This window comes from Amblyomma mixtum, chromosome 3 (genome assembly GCF_055824585.1).
Source record: "Amblyomma mixtum isolate Tamu chromosome 3, ASM5582458v1, whole genome shotgun sequence".
In the NCBI taxonomy this organism is placed as follows: Eukaryota; Metazoa; Arthropoda; class Arachnida; order Ixodida; family Ixodidae; genus Amblyomma; species Amblyomma mixtum.
In genome coordinates this window covers 77946279-77967787 of record NC_143014.1, presented here as the reverse complement: position 1 = coordinate 77967787, position 21509 = coordinate 77946279, and the positions used below count along the sequence as shown (strand labels likewise).

The following is a 21509-nucleotide window of genomic DNA, read 5'->3' as shown; positions in this document are numbered from 1 at the left end:
TTTTTTTTTTTTTTCCTTCATGCGGGTTTGGAGGCATGAGCCAGAACAGAAGGCGCTGCGGAAAGCCTTGTGCAGACGACGCGACGCCAAGGCTACGCCCAACCTTCTCCCGTCAGTCAGAACGATGCACCAATGGAGTGCCTTTAGCGAAAGTAGCCACCCTTGACGTCAGCGGGGTGCAGAGTAGTGGGCGGGGCCCGTTTTTGAAGGAAGGAAAGAACGAACGGGCTTTGATTTGAATTTTCGCAGCTTTTCGGGGCGCGCATGGCTCTAGTATTTTGCAGAGGTTATCTTCGATGCCTCATCTATGCAGTGGGCTTGTTTTTCAAAAATGTCCGGACCCTGGTCAGTGGCCCTTTAAGAGAGCTCGTGGAAATTCATTGTGCGGATGAATGCTCAGTGTGCTAGTGCCGCACGACTTCCGGTTTGTAGCGTTTCTGTAGCCTGATCTGTATTTTACATATGCTTGTTGTTAGACGTTTGCCATGATAGTGTGCGGTACGTGCTTTGCAGATTTCACTCTTGTAATCAGCCGTAGTCATTTCTTTCACATCTAAACCGCAGAAAATGTAAATTAGGCTGTCCAAATAATTTTCTCATGGGCGAAGCAGGTTTTTTGTTCTCTTAGGCCTAAAAAAATCCAAGAAAATTATTTGACCAATAACCATTAGTCCTTGTCAAGGCTTATGAAAATTCTCAGGGACTTCGATACAGAAAGTGCGGTCAAAAGAATATGCGAGGGATGTGCGCTGGAGTTTCTCCACACTTCCTGGGGATATCCGAATGTCCTTTAACAATTTCGCAGGGACATCCCTTGGATGTCAGTGCTGTCACAGAAAAGCCACTACCCTCCATAAGCCCTGGATTAACGCCAGCCCTAGCTGCCAAACTTCTGCATAGGCAGTTTGCTCGGTGCCCGCTACAGCCTCAACTACGAACTTCCCCATCCCTTTCTACATCCTCTTACTCCTAAACCTGGGTGCGCCAAGCGTGATCCCATGCGTAAAGCAACATAACCCGCGTCCAGTATCCCCCCCCCCCCCCCCCTAAAAAAAAATATCTCAGACCTGAGGCCACCACCACTTACGTTATTCCAGCCTCGCGATGTCCACGACCGTTGCAGCGTTAAACTTTATTGCATATTTTCTTATTTAAAATGATGCGTTAGACATTAGACTATATGAATCACCACATGGTATTCACTTACAGCCGCTAAATAATTTTTTTTCTCTCGTGCTGTTAATTTTTCATCAACTGAACGATGGCTGTGGTGTGAAGTTAAGCTTTCGGTCATGCGATGCATGGAAAACTGCAATATAAACACTCATACGTAGTTTAACTCACTACAGCACTTAAAGCAACCTTCTTCAAAAGCTAGAATTACAACAAACGACATATCAGCAGTTATATTGCAGTTTTTTTGTGCCTCATGTGACCTATAGTTGAACTACACGTCACAGCTATCGTTCAGTTAATGAAACCGAAACAGCGTGGAGAGATTCGGTTGTTTCAATTCAGCAGGTTAACTGAAAGTTAACGTTGAGTACTGCCCAGAAAAGACATCCGGCAGATGTCCCATCACTATCTAATCTGGGCCGCGGACATTTGGATCTAAATGGGATGTCCATCGGATATTTGTGGTCCATTGGGAAAGAACACAAAAGGCCAGTAATACCCCATCCGGTTTAATCAACCACTCTTGTACATGAAATTAGCAATACGAAGTCATTGTTCTTTACTAAGTGCACTTTTGCAAGTCAACACTTCGTACAGGTGCATTAGTGATCAAAGGCACCAGGTTTAGTCAAACTCCTATTTTGCATAGTGCAGCTTCAGTTATAAGCGCAATTTCCACAAGGGCCATCATCTCCCACATGACTCTTCCATGTCTGCAGCAAATGCAGCCTTTGCTTTAGGTATGAGCACATCTGGGTTGAGCAAAATGTCAAGACAAGCCAGGGCCATAGCTTTTGCAGCAATTAATGTTGGCTCCTGAGCACATGGATGGCCTGCAGCCTCTGTAAACTCTTTTGTATGGTTTGGTCCGGCCGTGTCAATGCGGTAGATGGGGTGAATGCTGGGCACTGTGTGACATACATCCCCCATGTCAGATGAAGCCACAAAAAGAGTGGCCTTGGGGTTGGCATCATCAAATTCAACACCTGCCAAAAGAACACAAAACGTAACGGCTGTTAGAGCAAACACATGCAACTAGAAATGACAGCACTCAGTCGGAGCTGCAGAATGGCATTCTGAATAAATAGCTTGCATAGTCAGTCACAAGGTCTTTCCCATTAGTACAGCTTATTATATTTTGCTACTGCACTGGCTGTGTCCACGTGTGTGTAGCTGTGACCTGGACACTAACCAATCTCGTTTTTACAAGGGGCAATTTACACAAATCTGCAAGTTGAAGTCTGGAAAATCGTGAAGGAATATATCAAGCCATGCATACAAAATGAATGGAGGAATGTGTGTTTTTTAATAGATAGCTCAGTGTTCTATGGTAGCTCTGGCATGGCTTCAGTATCAATTTTTGTTTGCTTGAATTGCAAGCATGAAGGCAATGAAGTGCCTAAAATGTGTTGATGTGTTCATTTGTGACTTATTGAGAAAGGAATGAGTCTATGACACGTACAATGCCTTGCCCTGCTTGGTAGCAGTGCAAGCAGTCCACTGCAGTCTTTGCAACTGACATGCTGAGCTTCATGCCAAACAAGGGGGATCATCTCAAGAAAAGCAAGTTGCAGGCTCTTTTGAGCACATTATACACATTTTTTTTATCCTGCATACATGGGGCAGTGGCCCTAATAGTGATTTTTAAACTGCCCCACAAATTTGTTCAGAGTCCGAAAAATGACAGGCAAATTTTGAATACTCACCCATATGAGCAACTTGGAGCAGCTAAGCCACTCAGGCAGGCCAATATCCTGGACAAGTCCACACTATTTCCTACTCACAACATCATGTTTATGGAGGAAAGCTTCAGCAACGCCTATCAAAGCTCAATTATATAACACGTCAGAAAATTTTGCGCACGCCAACTCCAAGTATTCTAGAGCAATACTTCTTACTGCAGCCTGACTTACTGCAATTTGTGACTATGGTAACTCAAAATGCGGGAACTTTTCTACCTTTTTTCTTTTGCATTAGGCAGATAATCAGGTAGCCTGTGTGACAAGTGGTAAATAAACCACATGCTGCAGAACTTACCAAGTGCCTCAGCATGCTTCTTGTACAGCTGTGCAATAACAGAGTTAGTAACAACAGGCTTGAAACTGAAGGACCGTGTTATTTCCATGGAACAACCTGTAGCTTCAGCGCCAGCAGAAATGCAGGACATAACCTTCTTGCGCAGTTCTTCCATCATTGCCACAGTGGGAGCGCGGTATAAGATGTCCATGGCTGAACGCTCTGGGATGATGTTCACTGCTGCGCCCCCATTAGTAAATATTGCTGCAAGCAAAAACAAATACCAATAATGAGTTCTTTCTTTTTACACAATCAGCACCAGAATGTGAATAAATAAAAAAAATAGCACAGTGCTGTGGTCTCGGCTTTGATGAAAGCTTGCTGTCATCAAATTGAAAGCTGCTTCCACGCACAGGTTGTCCAAGTGATAAAAGCAGGTTTTCCTGATGACATACTGGCCTCAGTGTCACAGAAGGTGCTAAAATGAATGAAGCTGGCCATTTCTGGTTCACCACTGACTTCAAAGAAACAAACAAACAAAAAAGAATAGAAATTCAGTAAGTTCAATCTTTGTCCCGCTCCTTGAAAACGGTTGTCAAGGTAGTGTTTTCAATTGGTAACAAGCCTAGCCACCTATGTGCCACCACTGAAAGGGCCAATAAGGAAGACAAACAATAATATACAAGTGACACATACCAAATAGTTCATGCTTTGTGTCAATGGTGCTGCTTATTGTATTTTGTTCACCTGATAGGCAGAAGTTACACAGGCCAAATTGGAAGATATCAACACATTCACCAAAGAGAACACAGCTCAGTTAAAGCCGCCTCGTCATCATGCATGTCCTGACACTGCCAAGGACAGCGGCTGCATAACAGTTTGTGAAAACTTAAATTTTGCCCAAACATAGGGACAAGCCAACAAATGAAATAGTTGAAGCACTGGAAGTAAAGGGGAATGCTGATATATACTTGTGTGAGCACGCCATCATTGCTCTGCTCGGCTTTGAAGCTGCATATATGTCAGCAACAATTTAAATTTCTTCCAGCTCTTTACACTGGCAGCACTTTTGTTGTATTTTTTATGCTTTCATTTTTTTTTATGCTTTGTCTCTTTCCATTAAATATTCGGTTGTCAGTCAGCACAAATGCCTTTCACTTCCTTCTTGTGCCCCCGTTCGTCGGGAGTGTTATGCAGTTAATACAAACTCACCAAATTCACCACCTTCCGCAGTAGTGAGAATAGTGAGAAGACCTAGTTACCTACTCCACCTCAATACCAAAACTGTAACTTACAAAATTACTTTAGTGTGGTTATACATAAATCATCTTCATTAATTATGACTAACATTAAAAAATAATGTAGTTCACAGATGGCACCAAACATTCATTACTAATAGTAAAATATCACAGTGGATGAAACTTACTGCATCAAGTTAATTAAAAGTAATCAGTCAACTTTTGAGCAACTAACCACACAGCTAAAGCATTATGAAACCTCAATGTAGTATTTTAGAACGGTTAGACTGTGTGGTTCTTTCTTCAGCCAAGAAAGATTGCAAAACTTTTTTTAAAATGTATTTTGCTTGCAGAGATAAACCTAGGTTATATACCAGAGTAAAGCTGCGCGGGCGCTTAAGCGCCGCGAAATTGCCCCTTTTCTCCCTGCCGGTTTGACGGTCTTTGGCGCGGCCCTGCCGCCCCGGTAGACGCGGTCGCCGTTAAAGAGCCCTGGACTAATTTCAACCGAGGGCACTTTTACTTACTGGCTACAACAAATCCCAGTGGCTGGGATTGGGACCAATGTGTTTAGAGAGAAAACACCCCAGCCAATGAGCCATCCGATTCTTGACGTCCGCCAACGCTGGTATCACTACGCCACAAAAAAGCCCCTCTTTACCTCAAAAATCCAATTTTCAAGTTTATGGCAAGCTTTGCTGAAATGCCTGGTATATGTTTCATTGCAAGACATGTAGCGAAGCACTGATTTTAGCCTTCAACCCTTGTGTACAAGTCAAATTACCATTGAAGGATAGAGAGCTGCAAGGATATGACACAAATCAACTTCTGGCTCAGCATTTATGCCTAACAGTGGGTTTTCATTCAATGTTTTAAATTTGCAATCCTCACAATGATTCTGACAGTAAAAGTTCATGACTGTAATAGACTAAATTAATGAGAGTTTACTAGTCAAAGCTACAAACTAGGCTACAAGGAATACCATAGTGGAGGATTCCGGATTAATTTTCACCCCTGGGGTTCTTTGATATCCATCAGGACCTCAGTACACTAGTGTTTCTGTATTTTGCCTCCACCAAAACATGGTTCCCAAAACCAGAAGCAAACCCATGAGTTCATGCTCAGTACCAGAATGCCACAGCCCGACACTGTGGCTCGCTTGTGCATTTTTAGTGTGCTAGCACTAACAGTTTGAATCTCAAAAAACCTGTTGTCTCTATGTCTGAAGCCAGCTAGACCCGCAGAAATAAAATAAATATGGCTGCGACTGCCCTGCACCTGGATTTCAAACCCGCGGCGGCACGAACAGATCAGCTCCTCTGGCCACTGCACGAGAGCACTATGCTATCGCCGCAATTGATCACCACTTGTGTTTAACTGCCACTCTCTCACACTGCGCACTGCACGCCGTCATCTTCATCAAACTTCCATCCCTGTGCAATGGATCCAGAACAACATTGCTATCGCAGTGCCCTCTTAAGGTGCATTAAGTGGTCCCAAAATTTATATTGCGCTACTATTAAGGTCCCCATTCACCGACCTTTGCCTGCAGCCTGACCTTGAAAACCTAGCCTTGAACCGAAAGCAAAATAAAATGCGACATGCCAGGGCACTTCGCATTTGGCCAAGTAAGCTAAGTCATCTGTAAATTTTTTTTTCCAAGAGAAGTGCTTGAACCTCCTAAGTGCCGTGCCAAGACTATGCATACCATTCGCGATCTGATAAATCTGATAAAACTGGGCACAACATCTATGATTAGGAAATGATAGACTGGGCCAAAAATAATTAAAACCTTACTAGTTGGTTTTGCTCATTTTTGTTGATGCTCCCTGCGAATTTCTGACTGATACCTAGGCCATAATTAATTATTAAAAACTTGGCAGGTAGATGTCATTTGATTCATTTGGAGTAATGAAAACAGGACTAGGAAACTGCTAGCAACAGACAGTTCCATTTAGGTGAAGCCCTCCTGTATTCTTTAAAATTCTATCAGGTTTCGAGGACATTGTGCATCACATACAACAAGCAGTTTTCATCATGAGGGTCATAAGTCCATTCACCTTGAGCAGGAAACTGTGAAGTAATAAAATGGAACAGCCTACCTCCTACACGGCAATGTGGCTTGATGTGCTGCCGAAGATATGAGAGCCCATTGTAACACATTACTGCTGCATCCACAGCATTAACCCCATCCCAAGGGGCACCTGATGAGTGTGCAGCCTTCCCATGGTACTCTACGCTGATCTAGAAAAAAATTTTTTTCTTGATATGAGTAACAAAGTCAAACAAATGAAAATGAGGCATGCAATCAGGCTAGGTATTCTGCTGTTGCACTTTAAGGCGGAAGCCTTTAATGCCTCATCGTTGTAAGCAGGGGTTGTCGACAGAAATGTCACGCTTTTAAATTGGTCGAATAGGTCGTGACGTCACAGTGCGCGAATTTCAAACGGGGCCAATTGTACTTTGGCTAGTAACCATGTAACCAGTAACTAGTAACCAGTAAAGTAAGTGGCACTGAGTTTAGTTAATTGCTTACTTTAACAATTAGCCTAATTAACCTTTCTAGTCAGACCAGATAAATAAATAAAACCGAGTAGGAAGTTGGCCGAGCTCAGGAATCGAACCCCGGTCTCCGGAGTGCGAGACGAGCACGCTACCACTCCGCCATGCCAGCTGAATGGTTTGGAATGAACAAAGGCGCGTCTAGTGAATACGGTGTCTTCATTCATTCCCATCTTTCTGCCTTCCCGTTACGACGAGGTTTAGGTGTCCACCGAGGTATGAGAGACAGATACATTTCTTTTTCTCAAAAACGAATTTACCGACGAGCAAGGCACAGAGCCTAACGGGCGATGGCGTTCAATGGACTCCCTGGCAGCGTTGCAAGACGCTGTCGCGTTCCGCTCTTAGAGGCGAAGCTTAACACCTTAACCGCACAATGACACAAGCAGCAACACCACGCTTAAGGCTTTCGCCTCAGCGCACTTTAGGTCAACAAAGTGCCCCCTGATTTTTGTATGCAGTAGAATGCTCCAGAGTAGCACGATTGATTTAACGTATTGTGGCAGCACCAACAAATATTGCTAGCGATGAAAACCAAGAACATGGCTGGCAAAACTAATATTTTGGCAACATACAGCTTATAGGTCAGAGGGTACAGTGGAATCAAAATGTCCTTCCTACAATGAAGTAAATTTTGGTTATGCGGGAATCTTTACTTTTACAAGCAGTAGGATGGACAATTAGGCTAGTTGGTAAAGGTGCATTTTGGGTGGAACGGTGCAAATGGATGAAGGACAGAAAAGGAACAAGGAACACACAGACAAGCACTGTCTGTGTGTTTACAAGCCTTATTAACAATTATCAGCGTGATTAGAAAATGATAAATCAAGGTTATGAACCGAGTACAGTCCCAGCTATGTGGTTACAAGCTTCAATCTGCAGCCCTTTTCAGAGATCCAACCACAAACCATTGCCAATTGCCCGCTTCTGTAATATCTCCCAGGTCACATATTTTACCTAAAGTTAGAAGCAGCATAAGAGTTTCAGACTCCTTTATTTACATTTCTGTTGTGAACATTCAAAAGGCACTAATTTTTAGTAACAGTTGTCGTTTGCAAGCAGAATCGCTCAAATGGTTGAAGCCCTCATCGGTTTTGCATCTCACCTGGACTAATTTATCGCTTCTTATCTACATATACAAGACATATCAACTTTGATTCACAGCTGCCACAAAATACACATTGTGGACTGGCCTGGCAGTAGTCATTTAACAAACTGAGCAAAAAGATGTCATGCACATGCTGGTATGGCTCACCACTCCCAAACTAACAAAGAAATGGAGATAATGAGCATATACCTATCCAAAGATGTTTTCTTCTAAATACTCCTCGCTGTCCTCAGTCAACCATTCACTGGGACAGAGCTGCTCCACAACAGTGGCATCTCATTACAGTAAACCAGGGTGAAATGAAGCATAAAAAACAAAACTAAAAACTGCAGTTTCAATTAGCCGCAGACTGCAATATCTTTAAAATGGCTATAGTTAAAAAAAAAAAAAAGGACACACTGAAAGTGTTACTGAAGTAAAAGAAGCATTCAGAGTAATACCTGCACACTCATTTTCCTATAACTTTGCATCGGACCGTATACTGCAGCTTCAAAGCAGCAACTTCAAGATTTTACTTTTCTTGAGAAACATAAATTAATTATGAGGTGAATACCTCCAGCAAAAAATGTCAGGGCTGTGCGGAGTTTTGCAAAGCCTCAGTCGTTTGTGATCCATGAAAGTCAAAGAGCCAGTAAAGTAGGAATCGCGAAATGGTTAAAACTCACACGCAGGTGAAAAGCAGGACAGGGTATGTCCCACAGGGCAAACAAAAATTGGTTCACAAAATCCACACTGCCTCATCAGACTGAGTGAAATGAGGGCAAGAAATGACTGCTCATCAGAACTTTTTTTTTTTGGGGGGGGGGGTTTATCGTCCCAAAGCAACTCAGGCTATAACGGACGCCATAGAGAAGGGCTGCGGAAATTTTAAACACCTGGGGTTCTTTAACGTGCACTGACATTGCACAGCACACGGGCTTCTAGAATTTCGCCTCCATCGAAATTCGACTGCCATGACCGGGATCGAACCCGCGTCTTTCGGGTCAGCAGCCGAGCGCCATAACCACTGAGCCACCGCGGCGGCTTGCTCATCAGAACTACCCACGTAAACACTAAGCTCTTCCACAATGGGCCTCACCTATTTGAATAACCATGCCTGAATTGCATCAATGTTTCCATCACGATCAAGTTTCCTCATTCAAATAAAGAGTAAACATGTCGCAAGCACTTTTGCACAAAATTCACTTTTTGAGCGAACAGAACAGTTTTGAGAAAGGCATTCAGGATTGTTTGCTGCCTATTTTTCAGCCTTCTATCAGGCTGCAAGACAACAACATTGATTCCTGTCATTCTATCTTGGTCTTGTCATAGGTCTGCCAAACATCTGTTTTTTTTTTGTTCAGTTGCATTCATTAACTTGCTCTGTATGGCACCCTGGCCTTAAGATTGACAAATCAATTAGAATTAATACAGAATCGCAGTGCATATTCTGTACTGTTACTGCCAATGTAACTGCAATGAAAAGTACTTTGAACTTTCCCAGTCTTTCCTTGTGCAAAAATGAGAATGGGATTTTCTTTCTGAGCCATCATTCGTCATCAGCCTGCACAGATCAGCATCTTAAGGTACCATTTCATACTATCGGACCAATTCATTTTTTAACTCATTTATTCCAAAGATGGCCAGCAATCTGAACCATCTGCCCTCCTCAATTGCTGACACCAACGACATGTTTATTCAAAACTGCCATTGAATACTATGTATTTGCTAACTAATCTGCTTTATTTCTTCATTTGACTTTAGGTTAGTTTTAATTTGCAATTTTTTTTTACTTTTTTGCTACATCACGATTTTACATTTCAATTTTTCTGCTCCCTACTGTAAAGCCACCTGGGCCTTTGAGGTGTTGTAATAAATAAATAGAATGGACAATTCCTTTTTGCTCCGTAAACTAAAGTAGAAAAAGCAAATGTGATCAGGTCCACAAGCTTCAAAGCTAAGACTCAATGATGGATTTTTATGGGCCAAAGAATGCCAAACGCATGTTTACTAGTGAATTCAGGTCCATGATGTGTGCTTAGGGCACTTTCACCTAAGAGCAATACTGGATGGAAAGGTATATGTTCACTGTAAAAAACAGTAAAATTCTTTTCCTCAGTGTTTCGAGTTTTCTGCATGAAAATATAACATGGTTAACGGTTAGCTCTTCTTCGCATAATTCACATTTGGGCTGTCTTGTTGTGTCAGTAGAAAATTATCTGTAAGGTGTGTGTGTCCTTTACGAGACGGCAGATAATCACTTCTTTGAAAAGTTCCTGGTGGGTGCAGGACTTCCACTCACCTAAAACTGGCTTTACCAAGACTGGTTTGTTTTTTGCTTCACTGTTCCATATGGACTACCATTTCTGTCTTATGTTACAATGAACTAAGTTAATGCAATCTTTAAATGGTATATTTGCTTTTTTTATTTGCTTGTCACGAGCTTGAGCAGCGCAAAAGTCTGCTCTCTCGTTGCCTTTAATTCCAATATGGCTCGGTACCCAGCAGAGTTTTATGTTTTGTCCTTGGCTTGTGGCTGTTACAATGTTATGTATGATGCCACCAAGTATAGGAGTGATCGCATTTCTAGAGTGAAGAGCGATAAGTAAACTTAGGGAGTCTGTGTAAATAATACTGTTTGTGAGGTTCTCGTCTGCTATTTGTTGAGTGGCTACACAGACGGCGTAATGTTCAGCAGTGAAGATTTATGCACAGTGCGGAAGCCTTACTACTTCATTCCAATTCCCTTGTACCACTGCGCTTCCAACATAAACATATGTTTTTGAGCCATCTGTAAAAAAGGTGTGAAAGTACCGTATTTTTCCTCGAGTGCAAGAAATTCTTGTATTATATGCTTCTGTGGAGTTTGTGTAATACTGTTTGTGAGGTTCTCGTCTGCTATTTGTTGAGTGGCTACACAGACGGCGTAATGTTCAGCAGTGAAGATTTATGCACAGTGCGGAAGCCTTACTACTTCATTCCAATTCCCTTGTACCACTGCGCTTCCAACATAAACATATGTTTTTGAGCCATCTGTAAAAAAGGTGTGAAAGTACCGTATTTTTCCTCGAGTGCAAGAAATTCTTGTATTATATGCTTCTGTGGAGTTTGTTTTTTAGGGAACTGTGTAAGAGTGAAATCGCAGATTGCAGGAAAAAGGCACCATGGAGGTAGTGGATCTTGTCTTGGTGCAATGCCAGGTAATGTGCCTAGTACACCGAGGTTTTCGCACATCTCTTCAAAACGCAAGAGCAGTGGCCTAGTAGTCTGCGGTTTGTTGTTAAATAGTGTTCTTGATGTGCACTTTGTGACTATTTGGTGACAGATGTGTTTAGGTACTGAACAAATTTTTAAAATGTATGAACACGTGAGCATCTGTCTTCTGTCTGTAAGTGATGGTTTGTTACTTTCTACATAAAGATTGTTTATGGGCGACGTCCTGTATGCACCAGAGGAAAGACGCAAGCCTAAATTATATACTGGGTCCAGTCATTTCAGGTATGATGGTCTTGCTGACCCATATACTATACAACCATAATCCAGAGAAGAGTGCACTACGGAGCGGTAAATTTGTAAGAGACATGTCCTATCGGCCCCCCAGTGTTTTCGCAACAGCGCTTTAAATATGTTCAGCGATCGACAGGCTTTCTTTTTCAATGCGTTTATGTGAGGCAGGAAACTGAGTTTTCTGTCAAATGTTATGTCTAGAAATTTATGTTCATTTTTTACGGGTTACTCTATTTTGTTCAGGTGTGAGGTGGGATCTGCCTGTAAACCTCGTTTGAGTGAGAAAAGAATGGCCACTGTTTTCTGTGAGAAAACCGGAAACCATTTCTGTCTACCCATGTTGCCAGTTTATTTATCGTTAACTGTATTTGTCTTTAATATGTTGATATATTGGAGGATGTGCAAGCTATCTGGAGGTCGTCTACATACACTGAATACATAACCGACCTTGGGTTTATTTTACTAAGACAGTTCATTTTTACAACAAAGGGTGTTGTGCTTAAAATACACCCCTGAGGTACACCATTCTCTTGGATGAATTTCTTCGAAAAGGTTGAACTTAGGTGTACATGAAATGAGCGGTTGGACAAGAAGTCTTTTAGACAGTTCAACATCCTGCCGTGGATGCCAAGCTCAGCTAAGTCCTGAAGAATCCCAAACCACCAGGCTGTGTCACATACCCTCTCCAAATCGAAAAAGACAGCAAAACATTGCTGCTTGTGAACAAAAGCTTTTCGAACAGCGTTTTCGAGACAAACCAAGTGATCTGTAGCGGAGCATCTTTTTTTAAAACCACACTGATGGCTTTCAAGAAGTTCAGACGATTGAAGGACAAAAGTTAACCTTATATTCAGAACACTTTCAAAAGACTTGGCGAGACAACTAGTAAGGGCTTTGGGCCTATAACTGCTAGGAGAGGTTCATGGCTTCCCGGGTTTAAGAAAAGGCACAATAATAGCTTTTTCCAAGCCTCGGGTATTTTCCCTGATGCCCAAACTTTGTTAAAAAACGTTAAAAGTGCCTCCCCGGCAGGTTCGGAGAGATGGGCCCGCATTTGGTAATGTATTTCATCTGGGCCAGGTGCAGTCTGTTTACCAGCAGAAAGTACTGCATGGATTTCTTGAAGTGTAATTAGCTTATTATAAGATTCATTTGTGCTGCCACTTGTCGGCAGTCTTTGCTTCTCTGCTGTGCTTTCGTGCTTTAGAAATGAGTGCGTAGTGCGATGAACTTGAAACTGCAGAAAAATATTCACCCAAAATGTTTGCCTGTTCTATATTCGTCTGTATACCGGGGGCTGTCAGAAGGGGAACTGTGAATAGAGAGTAGCTGCCATTTAACTCTCTAACCTTTTCTCACATTTGTTTCAATGCTATTGAGCTATTTATCAATGACACGCAATTTTTCCACGAAGATTTTTCGGCACTATGACGGACATATCAAGCTTTTACTCTCGCCTTTTTAAAATTGATGAAATTCTCTTGTGTTGGATATCAACGAAAAATGCCCCAGGCTTTGTTTTGTTTCTTTTTTGCGTCTTTACATTCTTTTGTGAGCGCAGCGGAAATAATAGTTTGTGATCAGTTCATTAAGTTTGTCTGTACTTAGGTTGTCAAAAACTATTTCATCTAGGCTGGCCTTTTCTTGGAACAGTGCCCAGTCGGCTAAGTGCAACTTCCAACGTCGTGGTTCAGTTGGGATTAATTTGGCTGAAGATGTTAAGCTGATTAGAATGGGTAAATGATCACTTCCATATGGGTTATCTAAGACATTCCAAATGAAATCTGTAAAAATAGAGGGCGAACTAAAAGATAAATCTATAAGACTCATTTTTCCTGAGCTAGGTGAACAAGTTGGTTTTCCAGTGTTTAGTAGGCAAAGGTTATTATAGAGCATATAATCCTCAATCAGTTGACTATTAGCGTCTGTTTTATCACTACCCCAAAAGATGGAGTGGGCGTTAAAATCTCCGACCATCAAGAATGGTTCTGGTAGTTGGTCTGAAAGGTCTTCCAAGTCATGGATGGTTATTCTAAGATGTAGGTCTATATATATGCAACACACTACGATTCTTTCAAATGCTTACAGGATGGCCGCCACGGCTTCCAATCTAGTTTTAAGCTTATGTTTGCGAGCTGCGACTCCATTTTTAACCATTATGGCAACGCCACCCGAAAGCCGGCTCGCCAACTCTTGGTCGCAGCGGAAGACCTGATAGTGTTTGAGAATGTTTTTGTGTTTAGAGCTTAAGTTTGTCTCTTGTAAGCGCAAGGCCATCGGTGAGTGTATGGCTAGTATGTCTTTTATGTCATTTAGGTTATGTAGGAGTCCCCTGCAGTTCCAGTGTATGAAAGCCATCTTGTATTACGTGGGTAGTGAAAAAAACTAGGCTGTGTTTTCAGGTGCCCCGATTCGGGGCCTCTCTCTTTTTTGTCCATCTAAGGAGCCCGCTGTCCTTCCGACGTTGGCAGCACAGGGCTGCCTTGGACTTCTGTCCATTGCATCCTCGGATACGCTGGATGTCCGTGCAGAACGCACGGTTGTATTTGTGTTGGGCCTCTCCGCTTGGGGAGGGGCCTTGTGGCCCACTGACCTGGAGGTCCGCTCAGCCTGTTTGGTGGGTGGAGGCACAGCGCTAGCTGTTGCCACCACGGGCATGGATGGCCCTGCTCCAGGCTATGTGTGACCTGGGCAGGCACCAGAAGCCGCTGTGGTGCTGAGCCCTGCTGCACCACAGCAGAGTAACTTTCTGTACTAACGAGAGTCATTTGCGTGCTTCCCTGAATGATATGTTTTCTTTTACTTTGTGTTACTATTTCTTTTTCGTTTTTTTCCACACTGGGCATGACCATGAGTAAGCAGGATGGCTGCCCGCGCAGTTTACGCAAAGGTGAGGTTAAACTTAACAGTTTTCAGTGGGATGGTCGTGAGAAGCACATTTGGCACAAGTCTGCTGGCCCCGGCAGCTCTGGAAACCATGGCCGTATCTCTGGAATTTGAAGCATCAGCGTGGATTGGATATATATTGTCCGAGTTTTAGCTTTGTGTAACCTACTTCTACAGAATCTAGAAGAATACTAGAGGCAAAGGTGAGAATAATGTGCTTTGTAGGTGTTTCCGTGTTGTCGCGTCCTATCTTTATCCTGTAGACATTAGTAGCATTTTGGTCTTTGAGTCCTTCCAGTAGTTCAGTCTCGCTTAGGTATTTAAGGTCATCATCTGAGATCACTCCACAAACAGTGTTGAGTGATCGGTGCAGCCTGATAGTTAAAAGAATTTCCCCAAATGATGTGATACCTGCCAGTTTCTCATACTGGTGCTTTTACAGAATTTCCAAAAGCAGATCTCCATTTGCTAGTTTTTTTTATTTCGTAACCTTGCCTTATGGCATCAGTTAGGGTTCTTGAAATGAGGAAAGGTGACACAAGTTGAGCAGTTTTTTCGGGGTCTTCGCTGTGTACTACATGGTAGCATGGGATGTTTGTCTTGCTGCCAAAGAATTGCGCAGTCACTTCAGTGCGCCCACTTTTTGGAGGATGATCAGTAGAAAGTAAGAAATGAGCCATGAAATATATTTCCTGTTTGGTCATGGTGCCAGTTCCCCACCATGGAGCCCAACTAGGGGACAGGACAGGTACTTGCACACTAGTCCTGCCCACGCCAGCTGTACACCCCAACTATAACCAAACATGACGCAACTCAAGGTAGCTGGCCACACAAGGTTAACCCTCGCCGCCAGAGAAAAAAGGAAAAACCAAGAAGTGAGCAGCAGACAGGAGAGTTGTGAGGAAGCAATAGGACAGTGAAAGATGGAAGGGACGATAGGAAAAGGCAACTGCCGATTTCCCCCAGTCGGGTCAGGTCGGGTGCCGTCTACGGAAAGATGGGGCCAAAGTGGTGTGTTGCCTCCACCGAGGGGCCTTAAAAGTCCAAATGCTCGGCATCAGCTCAACCACCAGGATCCCCTTTTTCCCGGACACGGCGATACCACGCACGGCTAAGTGCGGGTGCTCGGGTCTGAGGTGACGCACTGCTCACCATCATCCCCCTGCGGGGATGTCCCTGCGGATGCTCAGGAACCCGTGGTGTCGCAACTCACCAACATCTGCATGTAGCAGATGCCCCTGCGGGGCAATGTGAAAGCATTCAACATCACAGCAACCATTTTAAACATGCAAGGTCCTTTGATCAGGGTGTCACTAATGTGGGTAGCATTTAATACAGAGACTCCGATAAGGCGTCTTGTCAGTAGCCATGTTTTGGCCTCTCACTTCTAAATCTCCCTTTCTTAACTTATCCTCAAAATTCACTGCCTCATGAAAACGAGCATTAAAAAAGGCTTAGATCCCCAGTTGACTGAAGACACCTCTTGGGAATAAGGACTAGATATCCACAAACTTTTCTTGAGGTGTCTTCAGCTTTGGGACCCAGAAAACCAACACCGTCCAGAAGGCTCATTTTATGGAGAAATATGTTTGGGGTGCAAAAATCGGGTAAAATTGGGTTTTACCCAAAAACTAAGGGCCCTACGTATGCTGTGGACCAGACTTTCTAAAGATATAATAGAAGCAATGAAAGTGAAAAGCTAAGCCTGACAAATGTGTCTATAGTGAGAAAATGGCAAAATAACATTTTTACAGTAATATGCCACAAACCTTTGCTCATATACTCTTGGTTGCTATAAAAACATGCAGAAAACAAATTGCAACTTATATAACACCAGAAAACCCCAGCTGCTAAGTTTAATAAACAGTGCCTACCTGCTGATCCTTGCGAATTCCAAGTTTAAATAATATTTAGACACCTAGTGGCACACTTTGGAAAGAGGAAAACAAAACTGTTTGTTGTGAATTCAAGAGATGAAGCAAGAAACTTGGATGTTCAACCTTGCCCTCAGCCATAGATGGGATGCATTTGTCCCACTGTTCTAAGAAGGGTTCAGCAGCATCGTATAAGCCTTTAACCCTGAAAACACAGCAACTATTATAACATGATGCTAGCAAACAAAACCTTTTTTAATTGCGTGTATGACTTCAGGACACTTGGGCCCTACTATTTTACTGTACACAGTAAACATATATAACACTGCTACATAGGTGCCTCTAAGTACTAAGATAACAGCACTAACTGAGCTTGCGTCAGTGTGTTCAAAAAAGTGAGCACAGGATACTATCAAGAAACTCCAAACAAACCCTCTGCAACGAGAGGCAAATAGTACAGTTGTGAGCAATATGAGAGGGAACAAAGTTTGAGCTTGCATTTATTGATTACTCCAGAACTGCGTGACAAGCACACTTTTTTCAGTTTTATACCTAGTTTTCCCCTTGCCGCACAATATCCAAAAGTCATTCTCAAATTTAGTGGACAAATAACCAGAAAATTCACAATTTTGTGCAAAAAGTTTTCCCCACTCATACTGCTCACGAATGTACATGTTCTCGTAGTGAGGAAGGACTGAAAGACAGGCATTCTTAAAAAATTTCATCTGACAGTGAAATACAATTGCAAATTATGCACCACGAACATGCTCTTTGAACATCGATGCAAGAAAAGCCCTTCTGCGCATTGACACGTACAAGCTTGATCAAATGTCCCTTGGGCTAGACTGCTTGCTGTTGAGCCACATAATGGGGAACTAACTTATGGCACATCCCAGGCTCCAGGTCTCGGCAGGTTGAGAACTCTCATCCTCACCCCGCCAAACCTTTGGAGTTTCACAAATGCTGGAATTGTCTAACTACACAGCCCTACAGCAAACCCTGCAGCCAGGAGGTCTGTGGCCAAGGCTGTACAACACTGATTTTACAGATCTACAACCAGCATGTTAGAAAAGTGCAATCAAACTAAAACAAAACTTAAGGATGACATCAAGTTTGATCAGATGTTGCCCTTACTTTGCTCATAAATTTTTCACAAGTTTCATTATGATCGAGATGCACTGGTCACACATCAAATAAAAAAATCAGCAAGAGCCTTGCTATTTTTTATTTAAACTTGCACATTTTTTTGAAGTTCTCGAATTTGGAAGACGAAAAGCTGCAGTATTGATGCGCACACAGAGTAAGTATTTGATCCTGATGACACGCATATGCTAATTTAGCACACAAAACGTAACAGTATAACCAATGAAGTGACATTTATACTCATACTTGGGAATACTTTTCCTTGGGTCATGGATGAAATGTTTTAATTGTGAACATGTGCGAGAGCCCTGGTACAAATGTGGTTTCACCCAAATCAGCTTAATTTCCAGCTAGATAGCATTTTTGTGGTTACTTACATGGCCGACACCAATAAACAGTGGAGCCAGTTCATTGCTTCTGCTGGGATGAACCATCATGGCGACATCTACATCTGCAAATGCACCTGCATTTATCAAGTCAATTTTTCCACCTCCGCTTTCTTCCGCTGGTGTTCCAAGGACAACAACCTGAAACATTCAAATTAAAATTATTTCCAGGTATGTTTGTAGCATCTCAAGAGGCCCTGCAACCAACACTGCAAGAAGCAGCATACTAAAATAAAAGAAGTAGCATCAATAACACACATACCAAGCCTTAAGCGACACATAACTGTTTTATGCTACTGCAGTTGCAAGCTACAATACACCTAATATGAGCACTCTTTCTTGTTCCTTAATAACAACTATATGTCGCTGACAGCGACAGCAAGCGTATTATACCAACAGTGCTTATGCAAAAAAATAACGCGGTAGCAAGGTGGTTTTCTTTCGACAGGCACCCACAAGAACTCGTCACAGAAAGAACTGAGCCAACTGCACACCCGGAGAACTGCATTCTTTCCATTAAACACGTTGCCTTAGCGAAAATTTCACTATAACACCAAAAGGTAGATCAGCTCACATAACCTAGTCGTAAGCTGCTAAACAAAACAATCGCGCTCGAAATTGGCGCGCAGACAGAACAGCAAAAGAAACGCAAGGGCGCCCCACGAAAGGCGCGTGAGCGTGGGTGGTACCTTGCCCTTCAGCTTCGGATCGGACCGCAACGCTTCCTTCACGGCCACTCCAGCGGCAAACCCCGCTTCAGCTATTAAGTTGTGCCCGCAGGCGTGTCCAATTACAGGCAGCGCATCGTATTCGCATATGATGCATATCACGGGCCCACCTGTATTGCACGCACACACACACAGAGGGCAAAACAGGGTTACGCTGGAATGCACTCAGCAGCAGTGCTTCGCCTCCGTGACAGCGACGCACTACTAATAAAAGCATGGCTGGTTAATGTCACAAAATGGAATAACAACCGCATAGCGTTACAGACCTAGTACGTTGGAATATTCAGCCCTGAAGGCGGTATCCAGGTGGTACTTCCGCTGCACCTGAAAGCCTTCGTCTTCAAGTGCTTGCGAAAGATAGTCATGGGCTTTCACTTCTCGGTAGTACAACTCTGGGTTTTTCCAAATTGTTTGGCTCACCAAGTTTAGTTTCTCGCGGTACTTATCAATGGTGCTAATAATGAACTCAGACATGTTGGACATGGCAGCTGTAGAAAGGCAAACGCTACAACACAGCGAACCCTACAAGCTGCTCCGAAATATACAGCACATGCCGGATAGAGATAATTTTGCACCCGGCACTACACAGCTGCTCCTCAGGTCAACGCCTCTTGTTCAGTGACCTTCGTACCGCGCCGTAACCATAGAGAAAGATATTGGTAAAGAGCGGACACTCCCATAGGGCCCAGCGGCCCATTTGACTACAGCGCACCAAGCGGGCGGAGTCTCATAACATCCGGTTTCGGTTGTTTCAACGCGCGCAGTTTGAATGGCTGCATGCGCTGCGCCTCGCTGCCTGGGACGACTTCCGGTTCCGGTTTCAGGGGCGCCCGGTTTGAATGTTAGCATACGCCGCGCCCCGCTGCGCCGTTGGCAGCGTATAATTAAATAGATTTCGAGTGCTTTTGACCAGCCATGAACGCAGCTGCATCACAGCCTTTGCCAAATATTAGCACTCGACAAAAGACACCAGGTTTTGAGTGAAATGAGAACATTTATTTTGTGCAACATAAACAAAGCCGTGGGATGCGGAAGATGGTTCCTGGCCTCCTGCTCAAGGTGATCCTGTTGCGGCACCACGGCACACAGCAGGTGTTGCCGACGGGTGGCATCACCTGAAAAATTCGCAAGTATGGTCATTCTCAGTCACCTTATATTGTAACTCTGTAAACAGTGAAAAGGTGCGAAAGCGGCGAGGGAACGAAATTACGAGCGGAGTAAACATGTTTTTGCGAAACTCGCGTGCTGAACGTCGTTGCGCAAAGTACATACAATACACATACCGTACTACACGGCAGATACCAATCAGCTTTTTGCAAGCATTTCTACATTCCCCGACGTTATTGTCTACCTTCGAAAACCTAGGTGGACAGCAGAGTACGCGGTTTGTTCGAGAATATTTCGTACAAAGACGGCCACAACACGGACTACGAACCAGAAGTACACAATGTGTTAGGAGCACTGAGAAATACACGGGTGCAACGTATGTTTTAAGAAGCATAGAAAAATTAAACTATCGGCGCAACAGTTCTTGGTTTTCAAGCTCGTTAAGAGTTTAGAAAGCCCGACGCGTTGCCTTTTTTTGCCGGTTTTCAAAAGCGCATCCCTGTGTTGTCAATGCACGGGCGAAATGTGCGTTTCCACGAGCGCAGATAACGGACTCTTTCACACGTACTACATACAAACATACGTACTACAAGAGTAAGGTTTTCGAGCTTTTCGTGCGTCATCTTTTTTTTCCACCAGTCTTGAAAACTACGGTCCCGTACTTGCTGCGCGGGAACGGTCGTCTTCGCCGTTCGCCCACTTTCAAAAAAGTACATTTTAACCTTACACCGACAAATGTCACCCATAAGAAGTTACATATTGTCGGGGGCCATACAAAAACGTGACGTCCCGAGAAAGCGCGAAACCAAGCAAAACTAACCGCTAGGCACAGCGCGTCGGGCCACAGGCCGTGGGCAGGTTTTTTTTTTGTTTCTACGCACCGACCGGCGAGGCTGCATCATGCAGCATCATTCCTCCCGCCGCTCCCGCCACGGCGTAGCATGACAGCGTGCGCGCGCCCTTCACAACTGCGCCGGCGTACTAAGCTAGAGTGCTCGAAATGCAGCGTAATTTTGCATAAAGTGCTTGAAATGTAGCGTACTTTTGCAAAAACAAAACATTCCTTCCTTGACGTTGTCACAAACTGCAAGAATGCCGTGAACAACAGCCGGCTGGCCACAGAGCGAGCGCGCCGCTTCACGAACTGCAGACAGGCAACGGCGGCCGGCGCGGCCGCCTAAATTGCATGCAATACAGCGTACTTCCACAAATAAACATTTCTCACCTTGCCGCCGTCATAAACAGGAGGAGTTCTGCGTCGAAGGGCAAGAGAGACGAAAAAAATTGCGGTCTGCCCGCACGAGCAAATACGCCGCACGCTTTCACGCGCACAAAACAGCCCACACGATGCTCCGTTGTCTGCCACTCGGATGGGTCTGAGCCGCCGCGCCGGCTACCCGCCCGCGCGCGCGCGCGCGTTTAGAGACTGGTGGCGCCATCCTGGAGTTGGAAGATTATCTAGTGGAGGAGGAGGATTTCGCGTCATTTCCTGGGGCCAGATTTCGCCGAGTGTCCGCTCTTTACCAATATCTTTCTCTATGCCGTAACTGTCGTCATCTGCGCGCCATGGCTGAATCCAGCTACTCCCATGGAGCGCCAGCCTGACACTGAACGGGTGATGATGATGATGATGATGATGTAGCCTTCCCACAAGTTTCACAAGTTTCGTGGCGCCACCTGGGAGGTAAAACAGCCTTTATGTTAGGCGTTTAACAGGTCCTGGGCGAAAGCTCAGGTGAGGTCATGGAGGAAGGAAAAATGTTACTAGAACCAGGTTGCCCGATCCGAGAGCGTGAGCT

The 21509-nt window shown here is 43.9% G+C and overlaps 1 protein-coding gene and 1 long non-coding RNA gene across 2 annotated transcripts; both read right to left on the bottom strand.

The window, feature by feature from the left end:
• Positions 1-1672: 1672 nt before the first annotated feature.
• On the bottom strand, positions 1673-19264 carry LOC149350694 (peptidase M20 domain-containing protein 2-like). The gene is made up of 6 exons (XM_089579806.1): positions 18870-19264; positions 18565-18713; positions 17867-18016; positions 6533-6674; positions 3214-3456; positions 1673-2162 (listed from the first exon to the last, which is right to left on the bottom strand). Exons 1-6 carry the CDS (start codon positions 19084-19086, stop codon positions 1864-1866), a joined length of 1200 nt encoding a protein of 399 aa, XP_089435932.1. The 5' UTR covers positions 19087-19264; the 3' UTR covers positions 1673-1863.
• Positions 19265-19577: 313 nt separating this feature from the next.
• On the bottom strand, positions 19578-21253 carry LOC149350693 (uncharacterized). The gene is made up of 2 exons (XR_016289464.1): positions 20936-21253; positions 19578-19718 (listed from the first exon to the last, which is right to left on the bottom strand). It is a non-coding gene; the product is annotated as an uncharacterized LOC149350693 (long non-coding RNA).
• Between the last annotated feature and the right edge of the window lie 256 nt (positions 21254-21509).

What these genes read in the sequence shown, in the direction of transcription:
- LOC149350694 (XM_089579806.1), bottom strand. Translation starts at nt 19,086, where the DNA reads ATGTCCAACATGTCTGAGTTCATTATTAGCACCATTGATAAGTACCGC. An exon ending in ATCCGAAGCTGAAGGGCAAG is followed by an intron (nt 18,017 to 18,564) that starts GTACCACCCACG and finishes TGAATGTTTCAG; the next exon opens with GTTGTTGTCCTTGGAACACC. An exon ending in TGTTTATTGGTGTCGGCCAT is followed by an intron (nt 6,675 to 17,866) that starts GTAAGTAACCAC and finishes ATTTTTTTCTAG; the next exon opens with ATCAGCGTAGAGTACCATGG.